This window comes from Podarcis liolepis (assembly GCF_965112155.1).
Source record: "Podarcis liolepis genome assembly, chromosome: 6".
NCBI lineage: Eukaryota > Metazoa > Chordata > Lepidosauria > Squamata > Lacertidae > Podarcis > Podarcis liolepis.
Genome location: NC_139559.1, coordinates 2,516,787 through 2,542,418, shown reverse-complemented (window position 1 = coordinate 2,542,418; position 25,632 = coordinate 2,516,787). Strand labels below are relative to the sequence as shown.

The following is a 25,632-nucleotide window of genomic DNA, read 5'->3' as shown; positions in this document are numbered from 1 at the left end:
CACAAGGCATGCAAGCTCCACCCCCCAGTCATTCTTAGACGCCTTATTGGGTGAGCAACGCAGCCAAGCAACACAGTTGGCGCCTCCCTCCTCCCTGGCCGGCAGGGATGGAGGGAGAGGAGCTGCTTCCTTTGAAACCGGGAAATTTAAGGGACATCATTAATAAGGGACAGCAGCGGGACACAGTACTGGGATAAGGGAGTTTCCCGCCAGATAAGGGACGGTTGACAGCTATGCACCATTGGCCCTCCCTATTGTGCTAGTAAAGGGGTCAGCGCTAATGCTATGGGAATTTCTCCCTTTTCCCTCCCCCCTGCACTGTCCCCCAAACTCTACTCTGGAGCAGATTTTGGAAGCACTCAGCAGGGAGGGGAAACGATCCGTTGTGCAAGGAAAAATCATTGAGCCGCATTTCTGGAGGTCCTAACATGTGTAGAAAATCAAGCCCAATGCTTCCTTGAGGTCCTGGGGGGCACAGGGGGAGGAGATGTTACCTGCAGGGTCTCCAGCCTGCCCCCCTTTTCCAGTTCTTGGGTGGTGTTCTGCAGCAATTCGGAGGCTTTTTTGAGGTCGCTCACAAACTGGTGCATCTTCTAGGGGGAGGAAGCACAGGCAGCCGGTCGGTCAGATAAAATAACCCCAAATAACAAGTTGTGACACGTGGTTAGGAGAGGGCAAGAAGCAGGAAACTGAGGCAGGGAGATAGAGGAGGGTGGGATCAGAGAGGCCAAAGCTGGCTACATCTGTGATATGCACCCGCAGCAAAGAACAAGATGGTGCCCATCGCCTCAGAAGATGAGCGGACGGACAGTTGACTCTGATGAGGCAGCAGAGGCCTGCAGGCTGGAGGATGGGTATTCTCCCCCCCCAATTAATTTTTTTATTAAATTTTAGTAATACAGAAAAAGAAATGCACCCTACCAGTGCAAAGACATACAAAAATAAGGCTACTATTTATATGGATAAACACATAAATACTTCCCATCCCCATATCTTCCCAGCACCACACCCTTTGACCCCCCTCCACAACATCTCGATCTCCTTATTTTATAGATTCGATGCTATCATTGCAATTTTTAAATTTTAAATTTTGATCTCATTATGACATTCCTAATTAATATTTTCTACTTTACTCCTTTAATCTAAGCATATGAACATATTCTTTCTTGAACAGTGTTTGTTTGTGTATTCTTCAAAACATTGCCATTCTGATCTGAGTTTTTGGTTTGCCCGTCTTCTCATGTATGCAGTTAGCGTTGCCGTTTCTATAACTTGACTTAGTTTGTATAGCCAGTCTTCTTTTGTGGGTATTAGTTTGCTCTTCCATTTGCTGGCAGATACTATCCTGGCAGCTGAAAATTCCTTTCTTTCTTCTGTGGTATATCTTTTCCCAATAAGCCTAATAAATATGCCTCTGGTAAAGATGTTTTTAACATTTATTTTTTAGTTCTTCATGAATCATACCCCAGTAGGTCTTGGTTTTTTTGGCAGCTCCACCAGATATGGAACAATGTTCCTTCCATTTTCCCAGCATAAATGAGACTTCTGTTTATAAATTCTGGCAAGCTTTGATGGTGTTAGGTACCACCTGAAAAACATTTTCTTGAAATTCTCTTTTATGGTGTAGCAAGCGGTGAACCTAATATCTATCTACCAGAGCCTTTCCCACTGTTCCAAATATTTAAAAGGTGGGGCGTTTCCCTGCTAGCTGCAGAAGCAGCCCTGAAATCTTGAGCGATGCAAAAGGAGCAGGTGGAAAAAGGGGAAAGAGGAAGGTAGCAACGTCCACTGCAACAATAGGCACCTGGAAGTATTGGACCCACTCGCTGTGGCAGTAGGGGAAGTGGCCCTCCAGGGCCGGGGTCAGCTGGCTGCTGTCGACGTGCCGCCCCAGGGCCTTCAGGGAGCTCAGCACCTCCATCTGCAGGGGCGACACCACGGTGTCACTATTTCTTTATAAAATGAGTCCAGACCAAGTCAGCTAACATCAATTTCAAAACAGCAAAGTATATAAAATACACATTTTTAAAAGACTGAGCAGAGTTGTTTTAAAAACAGCAACAATTAGCACAAGGATGGAAGAATGGGGAAATCCCAACGAAAGAACAGTGGCAAGAAAAATGGATGAGTTATGCAGAACTGGCTAAATTGACATACAAACTGCGGGAGAAGGACAACTGTGGCTTTAAGGAAGAATGGGAGCTTTTTGCAAATTATCTAAAAAGACAACAAAAAAAACTGGACTCATTGGCAGGGTTTGAATAAACATACACAAACTTTTAGGTTGATAATATGATAGATAGATAGATAGATAGATAGATAGATAGATAGATAGATAGATAACGTAAGGATATGTAGAAGTTTATAACATGCAGAGACTAATATGTGCTGAGAAATCACAGAGAGGAGCTGAGGGAAGTCTCGGGGGGGAGGGTTTGATGGGGGTGGGGGGAAAGGGGGGGAATCATGAATAATGAACATGATATGTTTGGGCAGTGGTGTAGCGTGGGTTGTCAGCACCCGGGGCAAGGCAAGTAATTTGCGCCCCCTAACCCCTAACCTGGCGCCGCTGCCAGCTTCTTCTTGCTGCTGCCTGGTCTGGTCTGGTGTGGTTCTCTCCCGCGCTCAGCGCTGCGCTGGGCGGCCGCTGCACTGTCCCTCCCCCAGATAGTCCCTCGCTCTCTCTCCGCACCGCACGCCTGGCACCCAGCCCCTCCACAGTGGCCGGCGACCCGGCGACCCGGATCGGATTCGCACAGCCAGCACTGCAGTGAGAGAGAGTGAGTGAGCCAGGTAGGGGCAGAGAGCTGCGAGTGCGAGCGCGCCCCCCCCAGATGTTGCGCCCGGTGCGGCTGGCCCCCCCCTGCACCCCCTACGCTACGCCACTGTGTTTTGGTATTATGTTATGCTGAAATTGCTAATAAAAATATTTTAAAAAATAAAAATAACAACAACATATATTTTCAGGCACAATAGTAAAAGGCCCAGCAGTATAAAAATTGGAGGAGGAGAGGGCTGGTGTAAAATTAAGATTTTCAGTGTTTATACTCGGCTCATTCCCCCCCCCCCAGCCCATTTTAGGTCCAGTTCAGTCTTCACCAACCTGACGCCCTCCAGATGTTTTTCCTACAATTCCCACCAGCCACAGTGAGGAGGGGCTGGTGGGAGTTGTGGTTCAAAAACATCTGGAGGGCCCCAAAGCACATGAGGAGAGCACTGCTTGCACAAAGCACAGCCCTTCTGGCTAGTAGCCATGGGTAGCCCTCTCCACCACGAATTTGTCTAATCCTCCTTTAAAGGCCTCCAGTTGTTGGCCATGGCTGCTTCCAGTGGGAGTGAGTCCCACAGTTTAACGATGTGCTGTGTTAAAAAGGGATTTCCATTATTCCCAGCAGGTTGGCAAAGCCTGTGCAGTCTCGTGAGCGTGAAACAGGGGAGAGTCTGGGAGGTGGGGAGGGAGCAGAGAGGGGCCCCCACCATCCATCGTCGTGCCAAGCTGGAAACGGGAGCCTGCCTGGAGTCCTTTCTAGACTCACAGGGGGAGCCGAGGGTATTTTAATCACTGGCAGCAGAGGCCGTTTATCAAGCTCATTGAGATTTCCCATTCCATTAATTAAAGCAAGAGGCATTCATAAAAGAGCAGCGAAACCTTCCCAGGACTGAATTATTATCTGAATGCCCAAGTCTGGCCTGCGGAGCTATAATTGGGAGAGAGAGATGGATTTGCCGCGGGAACTCGTTAGGGCAAAGCAGAGTGGGAGTCAGTATCTGGGCTGGGAGAAGGGAGAGGGCAGGAGCAGAACGGAGGGCACAGACTGGATGGATTCGGGGTGGGGGCAAATGGGGTGCCATGGGGACGTCTCATTTTTTTTATATAAGATATTTATTAAGATTTTTTCACACATTACAATAAAAATGAAAAAAGAAAAAGAAAAATGCAAAAGAAAAATAGTTAAAAACACATTAATTTTCCGTTTCTTATTTTCCTTAAACTTATTTCCCCAGACCTCCTCATACCTCCCTTTTTTGTATTCCACTTAAATTTATTAGTTCAGCAAATCCTTACCATTAAGCTTTTATCCATTTATAAACCTTTGTTTCATATTCTCTTAAAGCATTACAGCTGGAAACCCCTTAATTTCTATCCCACATCCTTCTAACATTCATTAATTTTACAATATTTCTGTAAAGAGTCTTTAAATTTCTTCCAGTCTTCTTTCACCGACTCTTCTCCCTGGTCTCGGATTCTGCCAGCATGGGGACGTCTCATTGCACAAGCAGTGATAGTATGTTTACAGCCTGGGAAACAAGTCAATATTTAAAGCATAGGCTGCATCTGGTTCCTTAGGGGCCTGACAGAACGCCAGGCTACACGGACCTGGGAGTGCACTCAGCAACCTCTTGGGTGGGCAGAAGTTCAACAGGTGAAGCGTTTCACAGCTTGGAAGTGCGGCTGATGGGGGAAGCCACACCTGCTGATTTCTTTTGCTTGCCATACAACAGGCGGCGAATGAGGCAGACGGCATGAAAGTGTGAGGGGAGAGCTGAGAAAGCAGAATGAGCAGCCCAGGAGATCAGGTCCATCGCTCTTGTGGGAGAAATGATGTTAGCAGTGCGGGATGGAGGAAAGATGAAAGCGCATCTGTTATGTACTGAGCTGAATCCTAGAACAATAGGATCCAGAATGCAGCAGTCTGATTGGTCTGCAGGAGCCACCCAATCCAGCCATAGACGCCGACTCCATGGGGCCTGAGGGGGCCCGAGCCCCCTCAAAAATTCGTTTAGGGGGGCTCCGCCCCCCAATAATTTAAGAAAATTATTAGGCACCTTGCCAAAAACCGTGCAGGGGACTCCGGCGCGCGCCTCCCAAAGTGACCGGGAGCTCCTGAGAAGGGGCGGGCAGGTCGGTCAGTCAAAGGAAGACCCCCAGCGGTGGGGCTTTAGAAAGGAATGGAGCCGCGGGGCCAAGGAACGGCGTATTCGTCGCCGGCGAGGGACCGGGGTGAGGGGAGAATGGAGGGGACGGGAGTTCCCGCCGCCGGAGCGGGGCTTTTTTTTTCTGGGTTCGGCTAAGGTGACGTTGGTAGGAGGGGGTGGCCGCCTCCCGGCGCGAAGCCTGGGGAGGGCAGGCCGGTTCTTGCATGCAAAAGCACCACTGCCATCCTGCCGCCAGTATGGACCCCGGTATGGGCCCCCCCAATATTTTTTATAAGTCGGGGCCCCTGAATCCAGCTCCAGGTGGAAGTGAATCAGTGACCTGATTGGCTTGCAGGAGCAGCCAATCAGGCTCCTTGATGAAGTGAAATCATGAAATTCACACTCGACTCCAAGTATATTTCAGCACCGAAATAACACGATGCTCTGGGACTCACCTGCACGCCAGGTAGCTTCTCCAAATGTGAGGCTGCCTCCTTCTCTGCCACCAGGAAAACAGCGTGGATGGAGCCAGGCAGGGTCTTCTGCAAGGAAAATGGGTATCCAGGATGAAATTTCACCAAACACCAGCTTTTGGGTTTCCCAACCGCCTTGATTCAGCCCTTTATTGGTTGTCCGCACAGAATACGGTCCCTGGTTTCTCTAGAGCCAGGGCGGCACAGCGGTTAGAGAGCTGGGCTAGGACTTGGGAGAGACCCGAGTTCAAATCCCGGCTGTGCCAGGGAGCTCAGCCTCTCAGCCCAGCCTACCCCACAGGGTGGTTGTGGGGGTTAAATGAGGAGGAAGAGAACCCTGTAGGCCACACTCAGCTCTTTGGAGGAAAAGCTGGGCTATAAATGTGATAAATAAAACCAAAATAAAATTAGGTTTGTGTTGTCTTCCTCAGTCTCCTGAAATTTGGCTATACAGTGGTACCTCGGGTTACAGACGCTTCAGGTTACAGACTCCGCTAACCCAGAAATAGTGCTTCAGGTTAAGAACTTTGCTTCAGGATGAGAACAGAAGTCGTGCTCCGGCGGCGCAGCAGCAGCAGGAGGCCCCATTATCTAAAGTGGTGCTTCAGGTTAAGAACAGTTCCAGGTTAAGAACGGACCTCCGGAACAAATTAAGTTCTTAACCCAAGGTACCACTGTAGTTTGTGTGTGGGAGAAGGAAGACAAGCATTTACATTCTGGTTTTATAGAAATTGCTCATCATGAAAGAGGCTTCAAAAGGATTATTCGCAGTCTCAGGTCTCATCCCATGAAAGTTATGCTTGTATTATCTGTACTTAACAGATCTGTTTTTATATTATTTTAATTCTATCCATTTAATAACTTTTTAACAATCGTCCTTCATGTGTTTTTAGCTTTTTCCATTTTATTTGTGCTGCTTTAAATTGTGTAAGCAGCCTTGAGTCCCAGTCTGGGGGGAAAGGCAGGATATAAATACATGTACAGTGGTACCTCAGGTTAAGTACTTAATTCGTTCTGGAGGTCTGTTCTTAACCTGAAGCACCACTTTAGCTAATGGGGCCTCCCGCTGCCGCTGTGCCGCTGCTGCACGATTTCTGTTCTTATCCTGAAGCAAAGTTGTTAACCCAAGGTACTATTTCTGGGTTAACGGAGTCTGTAACCTGAAGCATATGTTACCTGAAGCGTATGTAACCCGAGGTACCACTGTATTTTAAAAAATATCTGCTGTACCTCTGTTTCACCACATGAGGGCCGCGAGGAGCCGCTCCTTGCAGCTTGCGACTTAGGGTGACCAAACCCCTCTGGAAAAGGCCAGCTGCTCCCTGCAAACTCCCCCCCCCCCCGGTGATTTTTCCCACCCACCTGAGATTACCTGGACGGATCCGAGGGCGGCAGAGAGGGCAGGCGGCGGCATCTCCTTTCTGGCATCGATGACAAGCGCCAGCCCCGTGTCTTTCGACTGTTTCCTGCAGGATGGAAAGAGATGCAGACAAACTGGAGGAAAGGATGGTTTTTACTCTGTGGTGGGAGAAGCAAACTCAAAGACCAGTCTGAGTCTTTGCATGAGATGCTGCGGGAGGATAGTTACAGATAGGTAGCCGTGTTGGTCTGCCATAGTCAAAATAAAAAAAAATCCTTCCAGTAGCACCTTAAAGACCAACTAAGTTAGTTCTAGGTATGAGCTTTCGTGTGCATGCACACTTCTTCAGATACACTGAAACAGAAGTTGCCAGATCCTTCTATATAGTGAGAAGGTGGGGAGGGGTATTACTCAGAAGGATGGTGGGAATGGGAGATTGGCAGATAGCTGAGATGAGCCTGTTGACGACTCTTAACGACTGCAATAGGTCTTACAGGAAAAGGCAAGGGGTGAGAAGGTGAGAAATGGCTTAGTCATGTATAATGAGATAAGAATCCAATGTCTTTGTTCAGACCAGGTCTCTCCATGGTTTTAAGTTTGGTAATGAGTTGCAATTCACAGCTTCTCTTTCCAGTCTATTTCTGAAATTCCTTTGTAGTAAAACAGCTACTTTGAGATCTTGTATAGAATGTCCTGGGAGATTGAAGTGTTCTCCTACTGGTTTCTCTGTTTTGGGAGGAGAGACATTGTTGCACATTCTGGCGCTATGGAGCGAGAGCCAAGGGGGCCACCCCCCAAAAAAATTTTTTTCAAGGAGTGGGCTAGATCCCCTCTCTATTATGCGCAAATGGCTTTAGATACAGTGACAATTTCTTGTTGACAAAGGACAGCTGGACATATAAAGGGCCCCATTCCCTTCAGGAGATGAGGGCCACATCAAACCTAAATTCGGCCCTGGGCCTGCAGTGGGCAACTCTACAATTCTATGATTGAAATCTGGAGAGGCTGGGGCTGTCTTTGAGGTGGCTTTTGCGATCCCTGCAATGCCAGGGAGTTGCGGGACCAGACCTAGTGCTCCCTATCCCCCAATCCAGGGTGGATAAAAATCAATGGTTTTTTTATTATTTACATTGGATTTTTAAAATAAAATGCTTTTGGAGGAAAAGTCTTTCTAAAGATAGTTTTCTATTTACTGTAAGTTACATTATAGTCCAAAGGCTATTCATCAGGAAATGAGGATTTGTTTTAAGATTTTCATGTGTGCTAAAATCATAAGTTTCTAATAGTATAACCATATCAGTAATTTTTTATATAACTGCAGAAATACTCTGAAAATTTATTATTCCAAAAATAAACCTTCCTCTTGTTGTCAATATTAAGATGATACCAGCAAGAATGAGTCTTTCTGTAAAAAAAATGATTTAAATCAAGTCTTACTGACTAGTGATTTAAATCGATTTGATTTAAATCAAATCCAACCTGCCCCAACCCATATAAATAAGAGACCAACGAGGCTGGTTTTTTGGGTCAACTATTGAATACAGATGAAAGAGGTTTGGCTTGTGCAGGGGGCAATCGAAATACTTCCGGCCCACCCATCGGAAGTGAAGCATAGGTCAATCCAGGCGGGGGTTCCTGAGACTATAATAATAATAATAATAATAATAATAATAATAATAATAATAATAATAATTTATTATTTGTACCCCGCCCATCTGGCCGGGTTTCCCCAGCCACTCTGGGCGGCTTCCACAGAAACCAAAAAACACTAAAATATCACACATTAAAAGCTTCCCTGAATAGGGCCGCCTTAAGATGTCTTCTGAATGTCAGGTAGTTGTCCATCACCTTGACATCCGATGGGAGGGCATTCCACAGGACGGGCGCCACCACCGAAAAGGCCCTCTGCCTGGTTCCCTGTAGCTTCGCTTCTCGCAATGAGGGAACCGCCAGAAGGCCCTCGGTGCTGGACCTCAGCGTCCGGGCAGAACGATGGGGGTGGAGACGCTCCTTCAGGTATACTGGGCCGAAGCTGTTTAGGGCTTTAAAGGTCAACACCAGCACTTTGAATTGTGCTCGGAAACGTAGGTGACCCCTGCAGACCCCGCCGTCTGGGAGAGTGCCTTCAGCTCTGCACCCCCCCCCCCCAGATCCCTTTAATCATGGGATACCCAGAGTTTGGCCCTGATGCCCAACCGCCAACTGAGCAACTGTGATGGCCTGGGATTCGGACTCGGAGGCTGAACCTGAGGGATCCCAGCCTGCACAGGATTCCCCACCTCCAGAACCAGCTGAGCCGGGGCTGGGGCTTGAGCCTGAAGGGTCCTCACCTGTGCTGGATCCTCAGCTGCAGGCGTCAGCTGAGTCTGCTCTGGCTCCTGGGGTGAGGGAGGACCCATTGCCTGAAGGTTCTCCACTCTCAGCCCCGTCAGGATAAGAGGAGGTTGCCTCTGGGTCTGGTAACCCTCCAGCCTCTCCTGAGCTGCAGAGGGTTCCTGCTGGAGGAGTGCTCGCCTCCAGGCCAGGAGAGGCGAGTGACCTGTGGACTGGGGCTGCCCTATGCTTGGGGCAGATAAAAGCCGGCCAGTTCCAAGTTGCGGAAGCAACATTGTTGGTTGCTAGTTCCTGCCTGAACCCTGTCCTGCTTATTGTATTTTAGTGTTTTGTTGGAAGCTGCCCAGAGTGGCTAGGGAAACCCAGCCAGATGGGCAGGGTATAAATAATAAATTATTATTATTATTATTATTTCCTGCCTGTGCTCCTGACCCACCCTGGCTCCTTGCTTGCATGCCTGTTCCTGACTTCACCAACTGCACCCAGCTCCAGCTACTACGGTCTCCACGTTGCACCTCTGACCATGGACCGGACTTGGACCTCGCCTCTCAGGTAACCATAGGACCAGCACAGCAACGCTCGCTGCCAAACCACTCACATCTGCACCCATGCCCTTATGCCTTCGGTCGTATCTGACAACCAGAGCAGATGAGTCTGGGGGCTTCTTTCAACGTGACACTTCTATGATATTATTTGTCTATGATTGCAGGAAAGAGACTTGAGCATCGTTCTCATTGACCATCACAGGAACTGGCAAGGGAGGCCCAGGCGGCTGGCCGGTCGCTGAAGGAGGGGGACTGACCTAGACATGGTGCAAAGGAAGAGGAGAAGGCGTGCCACTTCTCTGGCCGAACACCACGGGGCTTGCCACGCTGGGCCACCGCTGCAGATCTGGACGATGGGTCTGCCAAGCTTATCCACGTTTCCTGGAGCCAAAGGGAAGTGAATGCAACCATAAATGTGATAAGATGCCAAGAGAGATAGAGAGAGAGAGAGACTTAGTTCATTGATATTCCACCTTTCCTCCAAGGTGTTCAATGTGCTGTACTTTGGTATCGCCCATTTTATCCTCACAAGAACCCTGCGAGGTGGGTCAGGCCAAGAGGCAGTGGCTGCCCCCAAGGTCAAACCCAGTGAGCTTTGTGGCTGAGTGGGAGGATTTGAACCCAGGTCTCTCCCAAGTCATAGTTCAACACTGCAACCCCCACTGGCTCTCGCATTCCCACACCTGTTTTTCGAAACCCTCCTGGTCTAACGGCACACATTATTTTATTCAACAGAAGAAAAATATAAATGTGGATTTATTTATTATGGTACGCTTTTGGGGGGGGATAGCTAGAAAGGTTGCAGCCTTGGGGCAGGAGCCACCAGAATGTTTTCCGATACAAAGCTTTCCAGGCCAATGCAACAGTTTCCTGAAGTGGGGTGCATTAGTCTGCTGCAGCACACAGTGAGCTGTGGTTCCCCCCAAGCCCAGATCACCATGAGATGTGTTAGTTTTTAAAGTGGCATGTTGCGGTACAATGGGAGCTGTGCAAGAGGTCAGCTGCGTGCGAAGACGGTGGCGGCACTATTGCAGCACTAATGCAGTACCTGGCAGACATACAATCCCAGAAGATAAAAGCTCTGGACTGAGCGTCTCCCACTGGGCCAGATCCTGTGGGCCAGATCCTGGAGGAGGCGATTCTCTGAGCAGGACATCTGCGGGGGACGTAGGAACGGTGACACTCTCCGCATTCTTGGGAGCTGGAAGTTCTGAAAGGACAACATCACCTGGCCAGGAGAAAGACGTGAAAGTTAGAGAGTGGCAGAGATGGGTTGTCCCCAAACGCTGTAATCTGTGCTGACACACAGACACCCACACCCCATCACAAATCAGGACTACCCGGGAAGACCCCACAAATCAGGTTACAGTGTGCCCTGAAATCAGAGAATCTAGACTGGGAAGGGTTATTGAGGGACGATTTCCAATCATCGTGGGAAAGGGAGGTCTCTAATGAGGTTCAATCCTGCGGATTGTCTCACCTTTACTTTGAGTCTATGACGTACAATCAAGCTAGGGCTGTGATCTCCCGGAGACTGAGTGACATTGCCAGACAAGACAAGAGGACATAGCCCAGGTAAAACCAGGGATGTTCCTAGGGGACCAGATTTATCGGACCATACCAGCCCCCTACCTTGCAGAAATTCACTATGTGGAATACCGTAGACTTCTTACAGCGGCTAGATTAAATGTCCTTGACTCTGCGATATTGTGGGGAAGGTACAGGGGAGTACCATACGCCCAGAGAACCTGTCATTGTGCCATGGGTGTGGTTGAGTCCACCGAACACATTCTCTTGACTTGCCCTTCTTATGCAGAGCTTAGACAAAATTTTATAGACCCACTCCTATGTCAATCTAGCTTCCTATCCGGAGAAAACCAGGTTTCACACTTGCTGAATAACGGCTCTAGAGCTATACCTTCCTTGGTGGCCAAATTTCTTTTTTTAGCTTTTAAGCGTCACAAGACTATAATTGATTGTATTGATATGGGGCTATCTGTTTAGCCCATTTTAGTGTTGGCTAAGTTCTAAAATCTTTTTGGAGCTTTTAACTGTGTATTGACAAATGTACTTTTTTCTGACTGACGGTCGAATAAAAGGTTGATGATGATGATGACTGGGAAGGGATCTAAGGGTCATCTATCCCAACCCCTTGCAATGCAGGAATCTCAGTTAAAGCATCCATAGACAGATGGCTATCCAATCTCTGCTTAAAAACCTCCAAGGAGGGAGAGTCCACCACTTCTAGTAGGAGTCTGTTCCACTGTCCAGCAGCTCTTACGGTCAGAAAATTTTCCCGAATGTTTACTCGGAATCTCCTTTCTTGTAACTTGAAGCCATGGGTTCGAGTCCTACCCTCCAGAGCAGGAGAAATGCAGAGAGCAGGTGTCCCATGGGCAGATCAGGGGAGAGACATATATTGGATCAGACCAAAGGCCCGTCTAGTCCGCAGTCGGAGGCAGCAGTGCTCCTGAATCCCAGCTGCTGGAAGAGAGAGGGCTGGGGAGGAGCTCTTGTGCATTCAGAAGCAGAGCCATAAATATCCCTTCCCTCCTTCATGAATTTGTCTAATCCTCTTTTAAGGGGATCATCAGGGGGTTTGGGCTGGGTGTTCATCAGTATGCGGATGATACCCAGCTCTACCTCTCTTTCAAATCAGAACCAGTGAAGGCAGTGAAGGTCCTGTGTGAGTGCCTGGAGGCGGTTGGAGGATGGATGGCAGCTAACAGATTGAGGTTGAATCCTGACAAGGCAGAAGTACTGTTTTTGGGGGGACAGGGTGTGGGTGGGTGTGGGGGACTCCCTGGTCCTGAATGGGATAACTGTGCCCCTGAAGGACCAGGTGTGTAGCCTGGGAGTCATTTTGGACTCACAGCTGTCCATGGAGGCACAGGTCAATTCTGTATCCAGGGCGGCTGTCTCCCAGCTCCATCTGGTATGCAGGCTGAGACCTTACCTGCCTGCGGACTGTCTCACCAGAGTGGTGCATGCTCTAGTTATCTCTCACTTTGATTACTGCAATGCGCTCTATGTGGGGCTACCTTTGAAACTGCAATTAATCCAGAATGCGGCAGCTAGAGTGGTGACTGGGAGTGGCCGCTGAGACCATATAACACTGGTCCTGAGAGATCTGCACTGGCTCCCAGTACGTTTCCGAGCACAATTCAAAGTGTTGGTGCTGACCTTGAACGCCCTAAACGGCCTCAGCCCATGTATACCTGAAAGAACGTCTGCCTGGACACTGAGGTCCAGCTCCGAGGGACTTCTGGCGGTTCCCTCGCTGTGAGAAGCAAAGCTACAGGGAACCAGGCAGAGGGCCTTCTGGGTAGCGGTGCCCGCCCTGTGGAACGCCCTCCCATCATATGTCAAGAAAGAAACAACTATCTGACTTTTAGAAGATTTGTGAATGCAGCCCATTTTAAGGAAATTTTAAAAAATGATTTTAGATATGTTGTAAGCTGCTCAGTGTGGCTGGGGAAACCCAGCCAGATGGGTGGGGTATAACTAATGAAATAATAATAATAATAATAATAATAATAATAATAATAATAATAATAATAATAATAATAATAATAACCATTTGAACAGGAAGGCAGTCTGTTCATATTGTGTTTGAATTTGTTGAAAGCCTCCCAGAGTGGCTGGGGGAACCCAGTCAGATTGGCAGAGCGCATATATACAGGTGTGTGTGTGTGTGTGTGTGTGTGTGTGTGTATTCTAAATTGGTGGCTACAGTGGATGCCCACAAGTACCATGAAAGAAGGAGAAAAACTTTCCTTCGTCCACTTTCTCCAAGCTGTGCATAACTGTGTCGTTCTCCCTTTCTCCAGGCAGAAAAGCCCCCAATGCTGCAACCTTTTGCACATAACCCTGAGCCCGCGATGCCAGCGCACCATGCGGACTTCAGTGTGGCCGTCCCCCGCAGGCCTCTGAGAATGCTTCTGTGTGGCTTCCTCCCAGCCCTTCCCTTTATTCCCACTCTCACCTTTCCCAGCTGCCCCCTTGGCTCTGGCCGTGCGGGGAGAGCACACGGCCGACGTCCTTTTCCGGTGCCCCTCCTGGCCCTTCCCGGCCTTCTCCGCCCCTGGCAGGCCACCCGACGAGGAGCCCAGCTGACGGTGGCCTTTCAGGAATGAGAATTTATTGCTGGCTGCGGGACAGTCGGCCAGAGGCTTCGGGAGTCTGGAGTGGCCTGGCTTGGAAGAGTCGTCCTCTGCTTTCTCAATCTTGTTTGGCTGCTCAGAGAGGATTTGGGGAGCCCCCTGGCCTGATCCCTCCTGAAGCCGCACGCCTGTGCTTTCCGAGGGGGAAGAGGAGCCCTGCTTTGACATATCCATCTCTTCCAAAATAGCTGCCATCAACCCCGAGCTGAAGCTGACCGGGTTCTTGAGGGCCGCCACGTACGACTCGCGGTACCTGCACCTTGGCTCATGGATCTTGGCGTCTTGGCCCAGCCGCCGCCTCAGACAAGGCGTGCAGGGCCCTTCCTCTGAGTTTTGCCCCTTCCCGCAGCTCCAGCCCCCGGCCATCTCCCCGTCGTCCCCGTTGACCAAAATGAGGTCCTTCTCCATCTTGGGTGACGCTGCATCTCTGTGCAGCTGCTCCCCAAGGGCTGACCCTGTTGCCTTGGCGGGAGGAGAATTATCCTGCTTCCCTTCTTCAGAAAACCCCAGGAGATTCACGTATTCGCCTTCCAGGTTGTCGCTGATGATGTCGCACAGACTGGGCAAAGCAAAGAGAGCGGATTTCTTCCAGGTTCCTTCTACAACTTTGATGAGGCCAGGATACTTAGCCGGAGAGGACTGCAAGCTCCCTGAGTCAGGACTGCAGTCTGGACGCAGGAGATTTTCTAGGTGGGTTGAGGACTCTTGCTCCACCAAACCTTCCATTTTGGGCACTCCGACAAATTCTGGGACGGCTATTTTATTCCACGGGAGAGGGACGATCCCGTTCCCAGTGGCCACCAGGCAGGTGTGGAGCGTTGGCCGGTCCAGGTCTCGGTTGACCTCCTCCAGCCACTCTTTGGTGAACAGCAAAGAGCAGGACGCTTCGGGGACGGAGATCTTCTCCACGGTGGTGAGGTCCCTGGAGAGGCACTTGACCACCAGGCAGGCCGACTGCTCCCCACAGGGCTCCGCTTGCAGGTAGAAGTCCCCTGGGCGAAGAAGGAGAGGGTTGAGCGGTCCGAGGTGGACGACCACTTTCTCACGGAGGCACAGGGGCCACCCTTCGTGGAGGAAGACGCAGCTGGAGTAAGGAGCCTGAGGATGGGCACGAAAAAGGGGGAGAGAAGGAGAGTATAATTATATTCTTTTCATATTTTCTTTTCTTGTGATTTTGGCATGTATGCCAGAAGACAATTATTAGAGGCCTTACAACACAATAGGCTCAGTTCTATGCTACCAACGATTCAGGACCTGCTTTCGGACAGGAATGATCAAATTACTTTAATAGTGGCTGAAATTTTTGAGTGCTGTCCATGTAGAAAGACTGGGCCATTATAAAGAGATTTAGTGGTTCTTGATTGATTGGTGATGTGGTAATATTGTATTGTAATATTTATGCAAATTGATTTTCTCTGGAGTTAAAGATCTGACTGGGACAAACCTTGTTAGGTTGAGCTCGTATTTTGCGCAATTTGTATATGGAGTCTGTTTGATAATGTGTGGTTTGCTATGCCTAATAAAGGTTTTATTTATTATTTATTTATTTATAATTATGGGATGCAACCTTCTTGCTTCCTCAGCCTCAGTCCAGTATACCTGAAGGAGCGTCTCCACCCTGGACACCAGGGTCCAGCTCCGAGGGCCTTCTGGCGGTTCCCTCCCTGCGAGAAGCCAAGTTACAGGGAACCAGGCAGAGGGCCTTCTCTGTGGTGGCACCTGCCCTGTGGAACACCCTCCCACCAGATGTCAAAGAGAAGAACAGCTACCAGACTTTTAGAAGACATCTGAAGGCAGCCCTGTTTAGGGAAGCTTTTAATGTTTAATAGGTTTTGTATTTTAATATTCTGTTGGAAGCCGCCCAGAGTGGCTGGGGAAACCCAGCCAGATGGGTGGGGTATAAATAAGAAATTATTATTATTATTATTATTATTATTATTATTATTATTATTATTATTATTATTATTCCATGGTGGGAGGATGTGGTCCTCTCTGCGCTGTCTCTAATGCAACCAACCTCCATCTGTCATGCATGCTTTAATGAAGATTACTGCATATGAAGGGGGTTAGACTAGATGGACTTGGGGGGTCCCTTCCCATTCTAACCTGGTGCCCTACGGATGTTTTGGACTTTAGTGGAAAGGAGGAGGCTGAGAGGCAACATGATCGCCACCTTCAAATTTCAGAAGGGCTGTCTGTGTCCCAGGGAAGATGGAGCTTGAATAAGATATCAAGATAACAAACTTTTTATAAAAGAATGGAAATGGTTTATTGAATATTTACAGATAAACTGCAAACAGATACAAACCTTGGCGGGATTATTGTAATAACCTGCAGCTTCATAAGAGTTTATATTTAGGGTAGATAATTGAATGAGCAAATTAAATGAATTTGGATATGCAGAAGATATTAACAAAAATAATTTAAGGAACCGCAGAAAGAGGGGGAAGGACGTCAAACCTTGAAATGTTAAAATGATTGTAAAATTAACGAAATGTATAAATAAAAACTTTTTAAAAAAATAGGAGCTGGGCATGTTTAGCCTGGAGAAGAGGAGGTTAAGGGGTGATATGATAGCTGTGTTCAAATATATAAAAGGATGTCACATAGAGGAGGGAGAAAGGTTGTTTTCTGCTGCTCCAAAGAAGCGGACACGGAGCAATGGATCCAAACTACAAGAAAGAAGATTCCACCTAAACATTAGGAAGAACTTCCTGACAGTAAGAGCTGTTTGACAGTGGAATTTGCTGCCAAGGAGTGTGGTGGAGTCTCCTACTTTGGAGGTCTTTAAGCAGAGGCTTGACAACCATATGTCAGGAGTGCTCTGATGGTGTTTCCTGCTTGGCAGGGGGTTGGACTCAATGGCCCTTGTGGTCTCTTCCAACTCTAGGATTCTATGATTCTATGAAGATGGAGCAGGCTTGTTTTCTGGTGCTTCAGAACCAGTTGGGTTCAAATGACAAGGAAGCAGATTCTGACTCGACATTAGGAAGAACTTTCTGAGTTTAAGAGCTCTTTGACAGAGGAATGGACGGTGGTGGATTGCCAAGGGTTGGACTAGATGACCCGTGGGGTCGCTTCCACCTCTGTAACTCTAAGACTGTAGCCCCCACGACAGAGACTGTTGGCAGTTGCAGTCCAAGACCCCTGGAGGGCACCAGGTTGGGGAAGGATGCTCTAAAGGGCAGCTACCCAAAGCCCGGGCAATTCCTCTTGCACTTACGCAGGCCGCCTGCCGCACGTGCTCCAGAAGGCGCTTGGAAGGGATGAGAAAGTCCAGCAGGCAGCACAGCCCATCGCTGTGGTATTTGGCCTCCAGGACGCGGAAGAGCTGGCTGAGGACGGTGGGGGCCGTGATGTCAAACGGGGGGTAGAGGCCCGAGAGCGTGTTCTGCACGGCAACATCCAGCGATTGGGGGTCCTTTAAGAAAAGGGGGACAGCAAACAGAGCATTTCACAATCAATTGCATACACACACACACACACACACACACACACACACACATATGAATTCGCCTTGTTTTGAGTCAGACCCTGGGGTCACCTTGCTCAGAACCAGATCTCATCCACAGTGGTTTCTCTCCATTTTGATTTTCCCCCAGTCTCAAGTTCAGATCTCCCCATTTGCATGCTGGTTCCTGCATTGCAGGGGGTTGGGCTGGATGATTTCTGGGGTGCCCTTCCTACCCTCCAGTTCTATGGTTCTCTGAGTTTCTCACTCCTCTTTAGGCTTTCAGGCCACAAACAGGCCACAGAGCTTTATCTCTGCCCTTGCCAGCTTCAACCTACAGCAGACGCAATTTGCCTCATAGGTCACAGTCTGTATTTAGCTCTCCTTGACGCGGACGGGCAGGGATGGAGTGGCAGAGGCCTCAGCAAAGACGAAGGCTGGCTGATGAGCCAGTGCCACCGGTGGCTGTCTCAGTAGGCTTCTCTTGTGGCCACCAATGTCCCATGGCAATGGAGGACAATGGTGCTGGTCAACAAATATTTAGGCCTGGAGGCCTTGAGTCTTGGAATTCTCTGGGCAGCTTTCAAAACTTTTTTAAAAACCCAGTTGATACACACATTTCCAGCTATCATCCCTGGTCAAACAGGTTAGCAGGGTTTTGCTGTGTTCCAAAAACCTGCAGCACCTATTTATTTCCTTATTTACTGCCTTTATATCCTCCAAGGAGCTCGAGGTGGCATCCATAATTCTCCTCCTCATTGTTTTATCCTTGCAGCAACAGCCCTGGGAGGCAGGTGAGGCTGAGAGGCAGTGGCTGGCCCCCAAGGTCACATCCAGTGAGCTTCATGGCTGAGTGGCAGGATTTGAACCCTGGTCTCTCCCAGATCTTTGTCCAACCCTCTAACTAGCAACCACTGCTCTGCCACCGGCTCTCTACACTTGTTTACCTCCTGCATTTCACGGGGTTAGACGAGATGACTCTGGGGTGTCCCTTCCAACTCTATGATTCTATGATAGCAAGGGGGACGAAATGAGTAGACCTATATACAGCATCACCTCCTGGCAAATAGAAGGGGAAGAAATGGAGGCAGTGAGAGATTTTTCTTTCTTGGGCTCCATGATCACTGCAGATGGTGACAGCAGTCATGAAATTAAAAGACGCCTGCTTCTAGAGAGGAAAGCAATGACAAACCTAGACAGCATCTTAAAAAGCAGAGACATCACCTTGCCAACAAAGGTCTGTATAGTAAAAGCCGTGGTTTTCCCAGTAGTGATGTATGGAAGTGAGAGCTGGACCCTAAAGAAGGCTGATTGCCGAAGAATGGATGCTTTTGAATTCTCGTGCTGGAGGAGACCCTTGAGAGTCCCATGGACTGCAAGAAGATCCAACCGATCCATTCTGAAGGAAATCAGCCCTGAGTGCTCACTGGAAGGACAGATCCTGAAGCTGAGGCTCCAAGACTTTGGCCCCCTCATGAGAAGAGAAGACTCCCTGGAAAAGACCCTGATGTTGGGAAAGATGGAGGGCACAAGGAGAAGGGGACGACAGAAGACGAGATGGTGGGACAGTGTTCTCGAAGCTACCAGCATGAGTTTGACCAAACTGCGGGAGGCAGTGGAAGACAGGAGGGCCTGGCGTGCTCTGGTCCAGGGGGTCACAAAGAGGCGGACACAACTAAATGACTAAACAACAACAACAATACAGTGGTACCTTGGGTTAAGTACTTAATACGTTCTGGAGGTCTGTTCTTAACCTGAAACTGTTCTTAACCTGAAGCACCACTTTAGCTAATGGGGCCTCCTGGTGCCTCTGCGCCACCGGAGCACGACTTCTGTTCTCATCCTGAAGCAAAGTTCTTAACCCGAGGCACTATTTCTGGGTTAGCGGAGTCTGTTACCCAAAGCATCTGTAACCTGAAGCGTCTGTAACCCGAGGTACCACTGTATACAACTTGGGTAACAAGGGCTCCAATCACAAGACTCTGAAAAGCTCTCATCTGGCTCCAGCGTGAGATCAACCCTTCTGGATCTCAACCTCTGGCAAGCCTCTGTTTGTGTTGAGATGGAAACCTCTGACCAGGAAATCTCTCCCTGGCCTCTGTGTTTGCACAGAGGGCTCTTGGCGGTGCCTCGATCGCCCGTCCAATGTAAGCAAGTCGAGCGCTGGCCCGCCCTGACGCCCCTGGCCTGGGGGACCCGAGTCGGCTCTCCCAAAAAGCACCCTCCCTCTTCCCTCTTGCTCCCGGGGTGGCCTCTGGGGAACTGCTCTCGCTCAGCCTGACATGAAAGATGTTTGCGGAGCTCTGTTCCTGCAGCCCACGCTCTGGAGGGACCACCCTATTTATCCTGCAAGCCAGACCTCTTCCCAGACTCTGCGTTCCTGGCAGATGGCCGAGGAGGAGAAGGAGGAGGAGGAGAAGCTGCTCCTGGGTGATGAGAGGAAGATCTTGCGAGAGGGCCTGTTGCTCTCCCCAAAAACATCTCTGCCTCCCACAAAAGCTGCAGCGCTGCCAGCCAGCCCTGGAAATTTTATCACCCTCCTCGTGATGCGCCCTTGCTGCGCTCCCTGCCAAAAGCCCTGGCTTCGGGAACCAGGCGGCCAAATGGAAATCCCAGCTGCGCCGAGGAGCTGGATTTAAATTGGAAGGAACTTGCACCTCCTCTCCGTCCCGTTCTGTTTATGGAAAAGTTCTGGGAAGCGTTTGCGCAGCTGAAGGAATGCTTCGTGCCGGTGGATAGTATTGCCGGGGCTGGATATTGTTAGCTGACCTGCTGGAATGCTTTGCGCTCATCTAAACACCAGAGGTTTCGGTGGAGATGGTCATGTTCATGGACCCAGAAGTCTGTAGAGCTGGAAGGGACCCGAAGCGTCATCCAAACCCCTATGGATGCGTTACATTGCGATGCGTTATAATTATGGTCATTGTGTTTAATTTGTTAAACCTGTAAACGGAATGTGATTCAGAAGGTGACTGAGCGGGGGCCAGAGAATGGAAGAAATATCTCTCTGCTGTGAGAACGGTTTCAGATTTTAGACACTTGACAGGTAGTTTGGGGCCACAATTAAGCCTAGATTCATGATTTTGTCTCTCTAAAACCACAGCTGAAAAATCAGAGGGTGCATCTGAGTCCCACTGAATTCAACGGCTAAATCTCGCTAATTTTAGCAAATGAGGTTTGCGCTTGAAGCAAAATGTGAACCATGCATTTCACGGAATGAAAATTCTGCTCCCTCCTCACAAGGTATTCTAGAAGGTCTTTGAGAGGAGGACTTTTCTTCCTCACTTTTGACCCTGGGGGGGGTAGGTGGGCTTCCCTGAAAGCTCCTCCCTTTCCCATTAAAACCCCAGAACCTTCTGATGTAGTGGGACATGGGGGACAGAGAAGAAACACTGCTCCGGATCCCACCCCATCACTTCAAACACACGGTTTGAGGCATTTTATGGCTTGGTGAGGACTACTGTTGTGATTTCATAGAGATTTGAGGCTTTGCCTCCTCTTTGGCTTCCCACTGCCTCAGAAAGACTTGTGGGCCCCGCAAGCCTCCTGTAGCCTTCCTGCTTCTCCCCCAAATTTCTTCTGCAAACTTCTTTCAAAGCCATCTAGGTTGGTGGTCATCACAGTTCATCCCTCTCTGCTCTCTGCCTCTAAGGCCCCTTATCAAAACCAATCTCTCTCCTTGTCTTCTGCAAGGGGGAGAGAGAATCCTCTAAATCTAGGGGGGGGGGGGAGCAAGGCCGCCTGAGGGGTCCCAGCTGCAAGGATCGAGCCAAGCGCTCAGACTGTCACTCAGAGGCAGCCTTGTGCCAATGGAGCCGAAAGGGGAAAGGGCTGGCTGGGTGGGTGTGCCGAGGGGGAGCAGATCTATTAATTCCTCTGTTTTCTGGACCTGATCCCTTCTGTCTGCAATGAGGCAGAGCCAGGCGGTTTTCCTAACCGCATCAGCTTCCCAGCCCCACACACTCCCTTTCCAAACAGCTGCTAATGATCTCTGCATCCCTCAGCCCCTCTCTCGGTGCCAAACTTTTGTTCCGAGCGGCAAGCTGTGCGTGAGAAAGGGGATCCTCTTCCCAGGCAGGGAGAGGAGGAGGAGGAGGAGGAGGAGGGAACCTGCTTCATCTTGCAAACTGAGAAGCAGGAGCCCTGGCTGGCAGGCCTAAGAACATAAGGAGAGATGGCCGCTGGATCAGGCCCATGGCCCATCTAGTCCACAATCCTGTTTTCACAGGGGCCAACCAGGGGCCAGTTACAGGGGCCCACAAGCAAGACCTGAGCACAAGAACAGCTTTCCCTCCAGCAGATTCCAGCAACTCCAACGGCTACAGCTTTGTCCATAGTGACTGAGCTGAGCAACTGTTGAAGAAGAAACAGCCCACAATGCCATATCCTCCAGCATTTCTCCAATGAAAATAGGGAGCTTCCAACATATAGAAGAACATCAAACATTTAAAAACTTCCCCATACAGGTCTGCCTTCAGATGTCTTCTAAAGCTTGTATAGTTACTTATCTCCTTGGCTCGGAGAGTCGCATAACTCCCTACCCTCCAGCATTTCTTTGATGAAAAAAGGGACGTCCTAAGGAAAAGAGATGGGACGCTGGTGGCGCTGTGGGTTAAACCACAGAGCCTAGGACTTGCCGATCAGAAGGTCGGCGGTTTGAATCCCCGCGATGGGGTGAGCTCCCGTTGCTCGGTCCCTGCTCCTGCCAACCTAGCAGTTCGAAAGCACGTCAAAGTGCAAGTAGATAAATAGGTACCACTCCGGCGGGAAGGTAAACGGCGTTTCCGTGCGCTGCTCTGGTTTGCCAGAAGCGGCTTAGTCATGCTAGCCACATGACCCGGAAGCTGTACGCCGGCTCCCTCGGCCAATAAAGCGAGATGAGCGCCACAACCCCAGAATCGGCCACGACTGGACCTAATGGTCAGGGGTCCCTTTACCTTTAGGGAAAAGAGGGACATTCCAGGATCAAATGAGAAACTGGGGCAGCTTCTGTAAGTCCCTGGAAAACAGGGACACTTGGAGGGTCTGAAAGGATGCAGTACCACAGAATTGGGTTGGAGCACTCATAAAATCAATATCCACACTTATATTTTGCCCCGTGCTTTCTAGGCAAAGGTCCTGTGCTTTAAAGCTCTGTGTCTGAGGGCTCTTCACGCCACACCCTCGGCAAAACCCTGCTTTTTAAAGCTGAAGCACAACTCAAGACAATTCCATTTCTCCACGGATTGCCATTTGCTCCGATTCCGTGGTAAAGAGTGGGTTTCACAGTGAAAGCTCCAGGGCGAAAAATGAGAGCTAGGATAGAGAACTTTGTGCCTGGGAAGCACAGAGGAAAGATAGGTGTGGATAAGCCCATAGACTCATAGAACAGTAGTTAATAGGAACCTCATCTAGTCAAACCCCTTTCAAAGCAGGAATCCCAGACACATGGCTGCCACCAAAACTCTGTTTAGAAACCTCCAGTGAAGGAATGCCACATCGGCTCCTCCACTGGTACAAACCGAGGCAAGACGATATGTGTGGAGGGCAGGAGAATCATAGAATTGTAGAGCTGGAAGGGGACACCAAGGGCCATCTAGACCAACCCCCTGCAATGCAAGGATCACAGGCACAGAATCCTCGACCTCATGGCCCTGCCACCTCTCTTTAAGAGCCTTCAATGAAGGAAACTCCACCCCCTTCCAAGGTGGTCCTTTTCACTGTCAAACTGCTCCCACCCTCAGAAAGTTCTTCCAAATGTTGAATCAGAATCTTCTTCCTTGTCATTTGAATCCATCAGTTGGAGCCCTCCCCTCTTGGAGCAGCAGAAAGCAAGCTTGCTCCATCTTCCATCTGACCTTCAGATATTTGAAGACGGGTGTCACGTTACCTCTCATGTCTTGTCCAGGCTAAACATACCCAATGCCCTCAGTCCGCAAGATCCCGGTCCAAATCAACATTTCTGAACCAATATATAAATATGTGCAACAGGCAAAGGTGTCTCTTTAACCAGCCGAGCGAGGTCAAGCAGTGGCGTAGCGTGGGTTGTCAGCACCCGGGGCAAGGCAAGTAATTTGCGCCCCCTAACCCATGGATTTGCGCCCCCAACCCTAACCCCCAGATGTTGTGCCCGGTGCGGCCGGCCCCCCCTGCACCCTCCACGTTACGCCACTGAGGTCAAGTGAGGTCAGGCAATCCTCTGCCAGGGGGAAAGCCCCCAAAAGTTTGCACGTCGCAAGAAGCACCTGCACCTCCAACCCTTTGCGCAGGGTGACATTACTGGCAACTAGAGGTTCTCCAAAGAATCACACACTTTCTCCTGCACTGATTGAATTCCTGACACTTCACTCATGACAGGTACAAAGGAACACAGGTGGCTGCCTTATCCCGAGTCAGGCCATTGCTCCACCCAGTTCAGTACTGTCTACCCTTTCAGGCAGCGAAATCTCCCAACCCTTTCCAGAGATGCTGGTGAGGAGTGAGCCTGGGGCCTCCTGCCACTGATCCCCTCCCCAAGTCCAGAGATGTCCAACGGCTTCAGGAATGATGCTTTGACTCAGCCCAGCAACCACGAGGAATCTTGTTGGATCCCAAGGCCTGCTGACTGTGGCCCCATCTCAGATGCCACTTTGCTGAAGCGGAGCAGAGGCGACCTTGCTGGCCTCACCTCTTGTCCCAAACCACCAGGGGCACCCCTGCCGGGAACACAACTGCTTTAAAACTCCCTCATCATCAGCTTCCCATCTCCGTCGATTCCCACAGAAGGGCCACAGGCTTTGCAAAGTCTACACCCAACAGCTGCTGGGAAACCAATGAAATGCCCTGTCTGATTAAGAAGGTCCTCCAACCGCTCCCAGACTGGCTGTCTTTTGAAGGAGCAGGTGGTTGCAGGAACCTTATTCCATAGGACAGGCACCTGAAGCTCTGGAAAGCTCTCAGAACAAGAAGGGAATCATAGAATCGGAGAGGTGTAGAGGGTCATCTAGTCAAAGGTCATCAAGAGAAAGTGGACCTCTTGATCATTTCAAATGCCGAGTCATAGAATCACAGAAGGGATCCCATGGGTCAGCTAGCCCAACCCCCTGGAATGTAGGAATCACAGCTAAAAAGTCCCTGACAGGTGGCCCTCCGACCCCAGTTTAAACACCTCCTATGAAGGAGAGAAAAGGGACGTGGGTGGCGCTGTGGGTTAAACCACAGAGCCTAGGGCTTGCCGATCAGAAGGTCGGCGGTTCGAATCCCTGCGACGGGGTGAGCTCCCGTTGTTCAGTCCCAGCTCCTGCCAACCTAGCAGTTCAAAAGCACATCAAAGTGCAAGTAGATAAATAGGTACCGCTCCAGCGGGAAGGTAAACGGCGTTTCCGTGCGCTGCTCTGCTTCACCAGAAGCGGCTTAGTCATGCTGGCCACATGACCCGGAAGCTGTACACCGGCTCCCTCGGCCAGTAAAGCGAGATGAGCGCCGCAACCCCAGAGTCGGGCACGACTGGACCTAATGGTCAGGGGTCCCTTCACCTTTACCTTTTATGAAGGAGAGACTACCGCCTTCCCAGGAAGCCCATTCCACGGCGGAACAGCCACAAGGACAATCTGTATCCTACACTGATCCCAATTCCTCCACACCCCCTTATTTAAGGAAGCAAACCCGTAGCCTGGAGCAGAAGCCCCCTCCTCCCTTCCTGCTGCCCCATCTTAGCTGCCCCACAAGGTCGACAGAGAGCCGAAAGAGGAGGGTCTCACGGTGTGGCCGAGCCAGGGAGAAACTAAACAGCCACAGACGATGCCCTTCGGATTACCATGGTTCCCTCGGAAGCGACGCTGGAGGGGGCAGAGAAGCGAGGGGGGCACCAAGTCCCAGCGCCGCCGCCCCCCCCCCAGAAACCTCCTGGATCACTTGTTGGCCAACTCCTTGCTGCTGCGTCTGGGTCTCGCGTCAAGCTCCTTCCCAGCCATCTGGGCTGCTGGGCTTGTCTTCTGCGGTGGGGGCACCACGACGGACCCCAGGTGTGCCCCACACCCCCCAAGGAGACAGCGGGGAGGCCTCAGGCCAGCTTGCAAACCCTCCAGCCTCAACACTGCCAGAGTCCCGCGCCACTGCTTGCTCCTCTCCAAACTTCTCCCATCCTTCGCGTCTTGCAAAAGAAAAAGGAGCCTGCTCTCTCTAGCTGCGAGGGGGAGGGATTGAGGAGTGGAAAGGAGGAGAAAAGACGGGGGGGGGGGAGGCTGCCTGAGCTTTAAAAAGCTGCCTCTCTCTCTCTCTCTTTCCCTGGCTGGCGTTGCTGGAGAGGCTCTCGCACAGCAATGCCAGAGCCAGCGAACAGCGGTCCTCTTTGTGCCCAGCGGCAGAGGCCCTGCCCCGTGGCCAGACAGGCCTGGAACCAGCTGCAGGGTGCCCAGGAAGGCTTGGGGGG

General features: G+C 50.1%; 1 protein-coding gene across 1 annotated transcript in view; it reads right to left on the bottom strand.

Annotated features, from left to right (window-relative positions):
- The window catches only part of KIAA1755, a 31,868-nt gene extending 6,444 nt beyond the window's left edge, over nt 1-25,424 (bottom strand). Inside the window, exons 1-9 of the mRNA XM_083507351.1 lie at nt 25,018-25,424; nt 17,016-17,213; nt 13,615-14,890; nt 10,678-10,857; nt 9,887-10,010; nt 6,763-6,856; nt 5,373-5,459; nt 1,805-1,921; nt 495-593 (exon numbers count right to left, since the gene is read on the bottom strand). Of these exons, the coding sequence (XP_083363477.1) occupies nt 495-593; nt 1,805-1,921; nt 5,373-5,459; nt 6,763-6,856; nt 9,887-10,010; nt 10,678-10,857; nt 13,615-14,890; nt 17,016-17,213; nt 25,018-25,020 (2,178 nt within the window). The 5' untranslated portion in view covers nt 25,021-25,424. The remainder of the gene's footprint in view (nt 1-494; nt 594-1,804; nt 1,922-5,372; nt 5,460-6,762; nt 6,857-9,886; nt 10,011-10,677; nt 10,858-13,614; nt 14,891-17,015; nt 17,214-25,017) is intronic.
- Nucleotides 25,425-25,632: the final 208 nt, after the last annotated feature.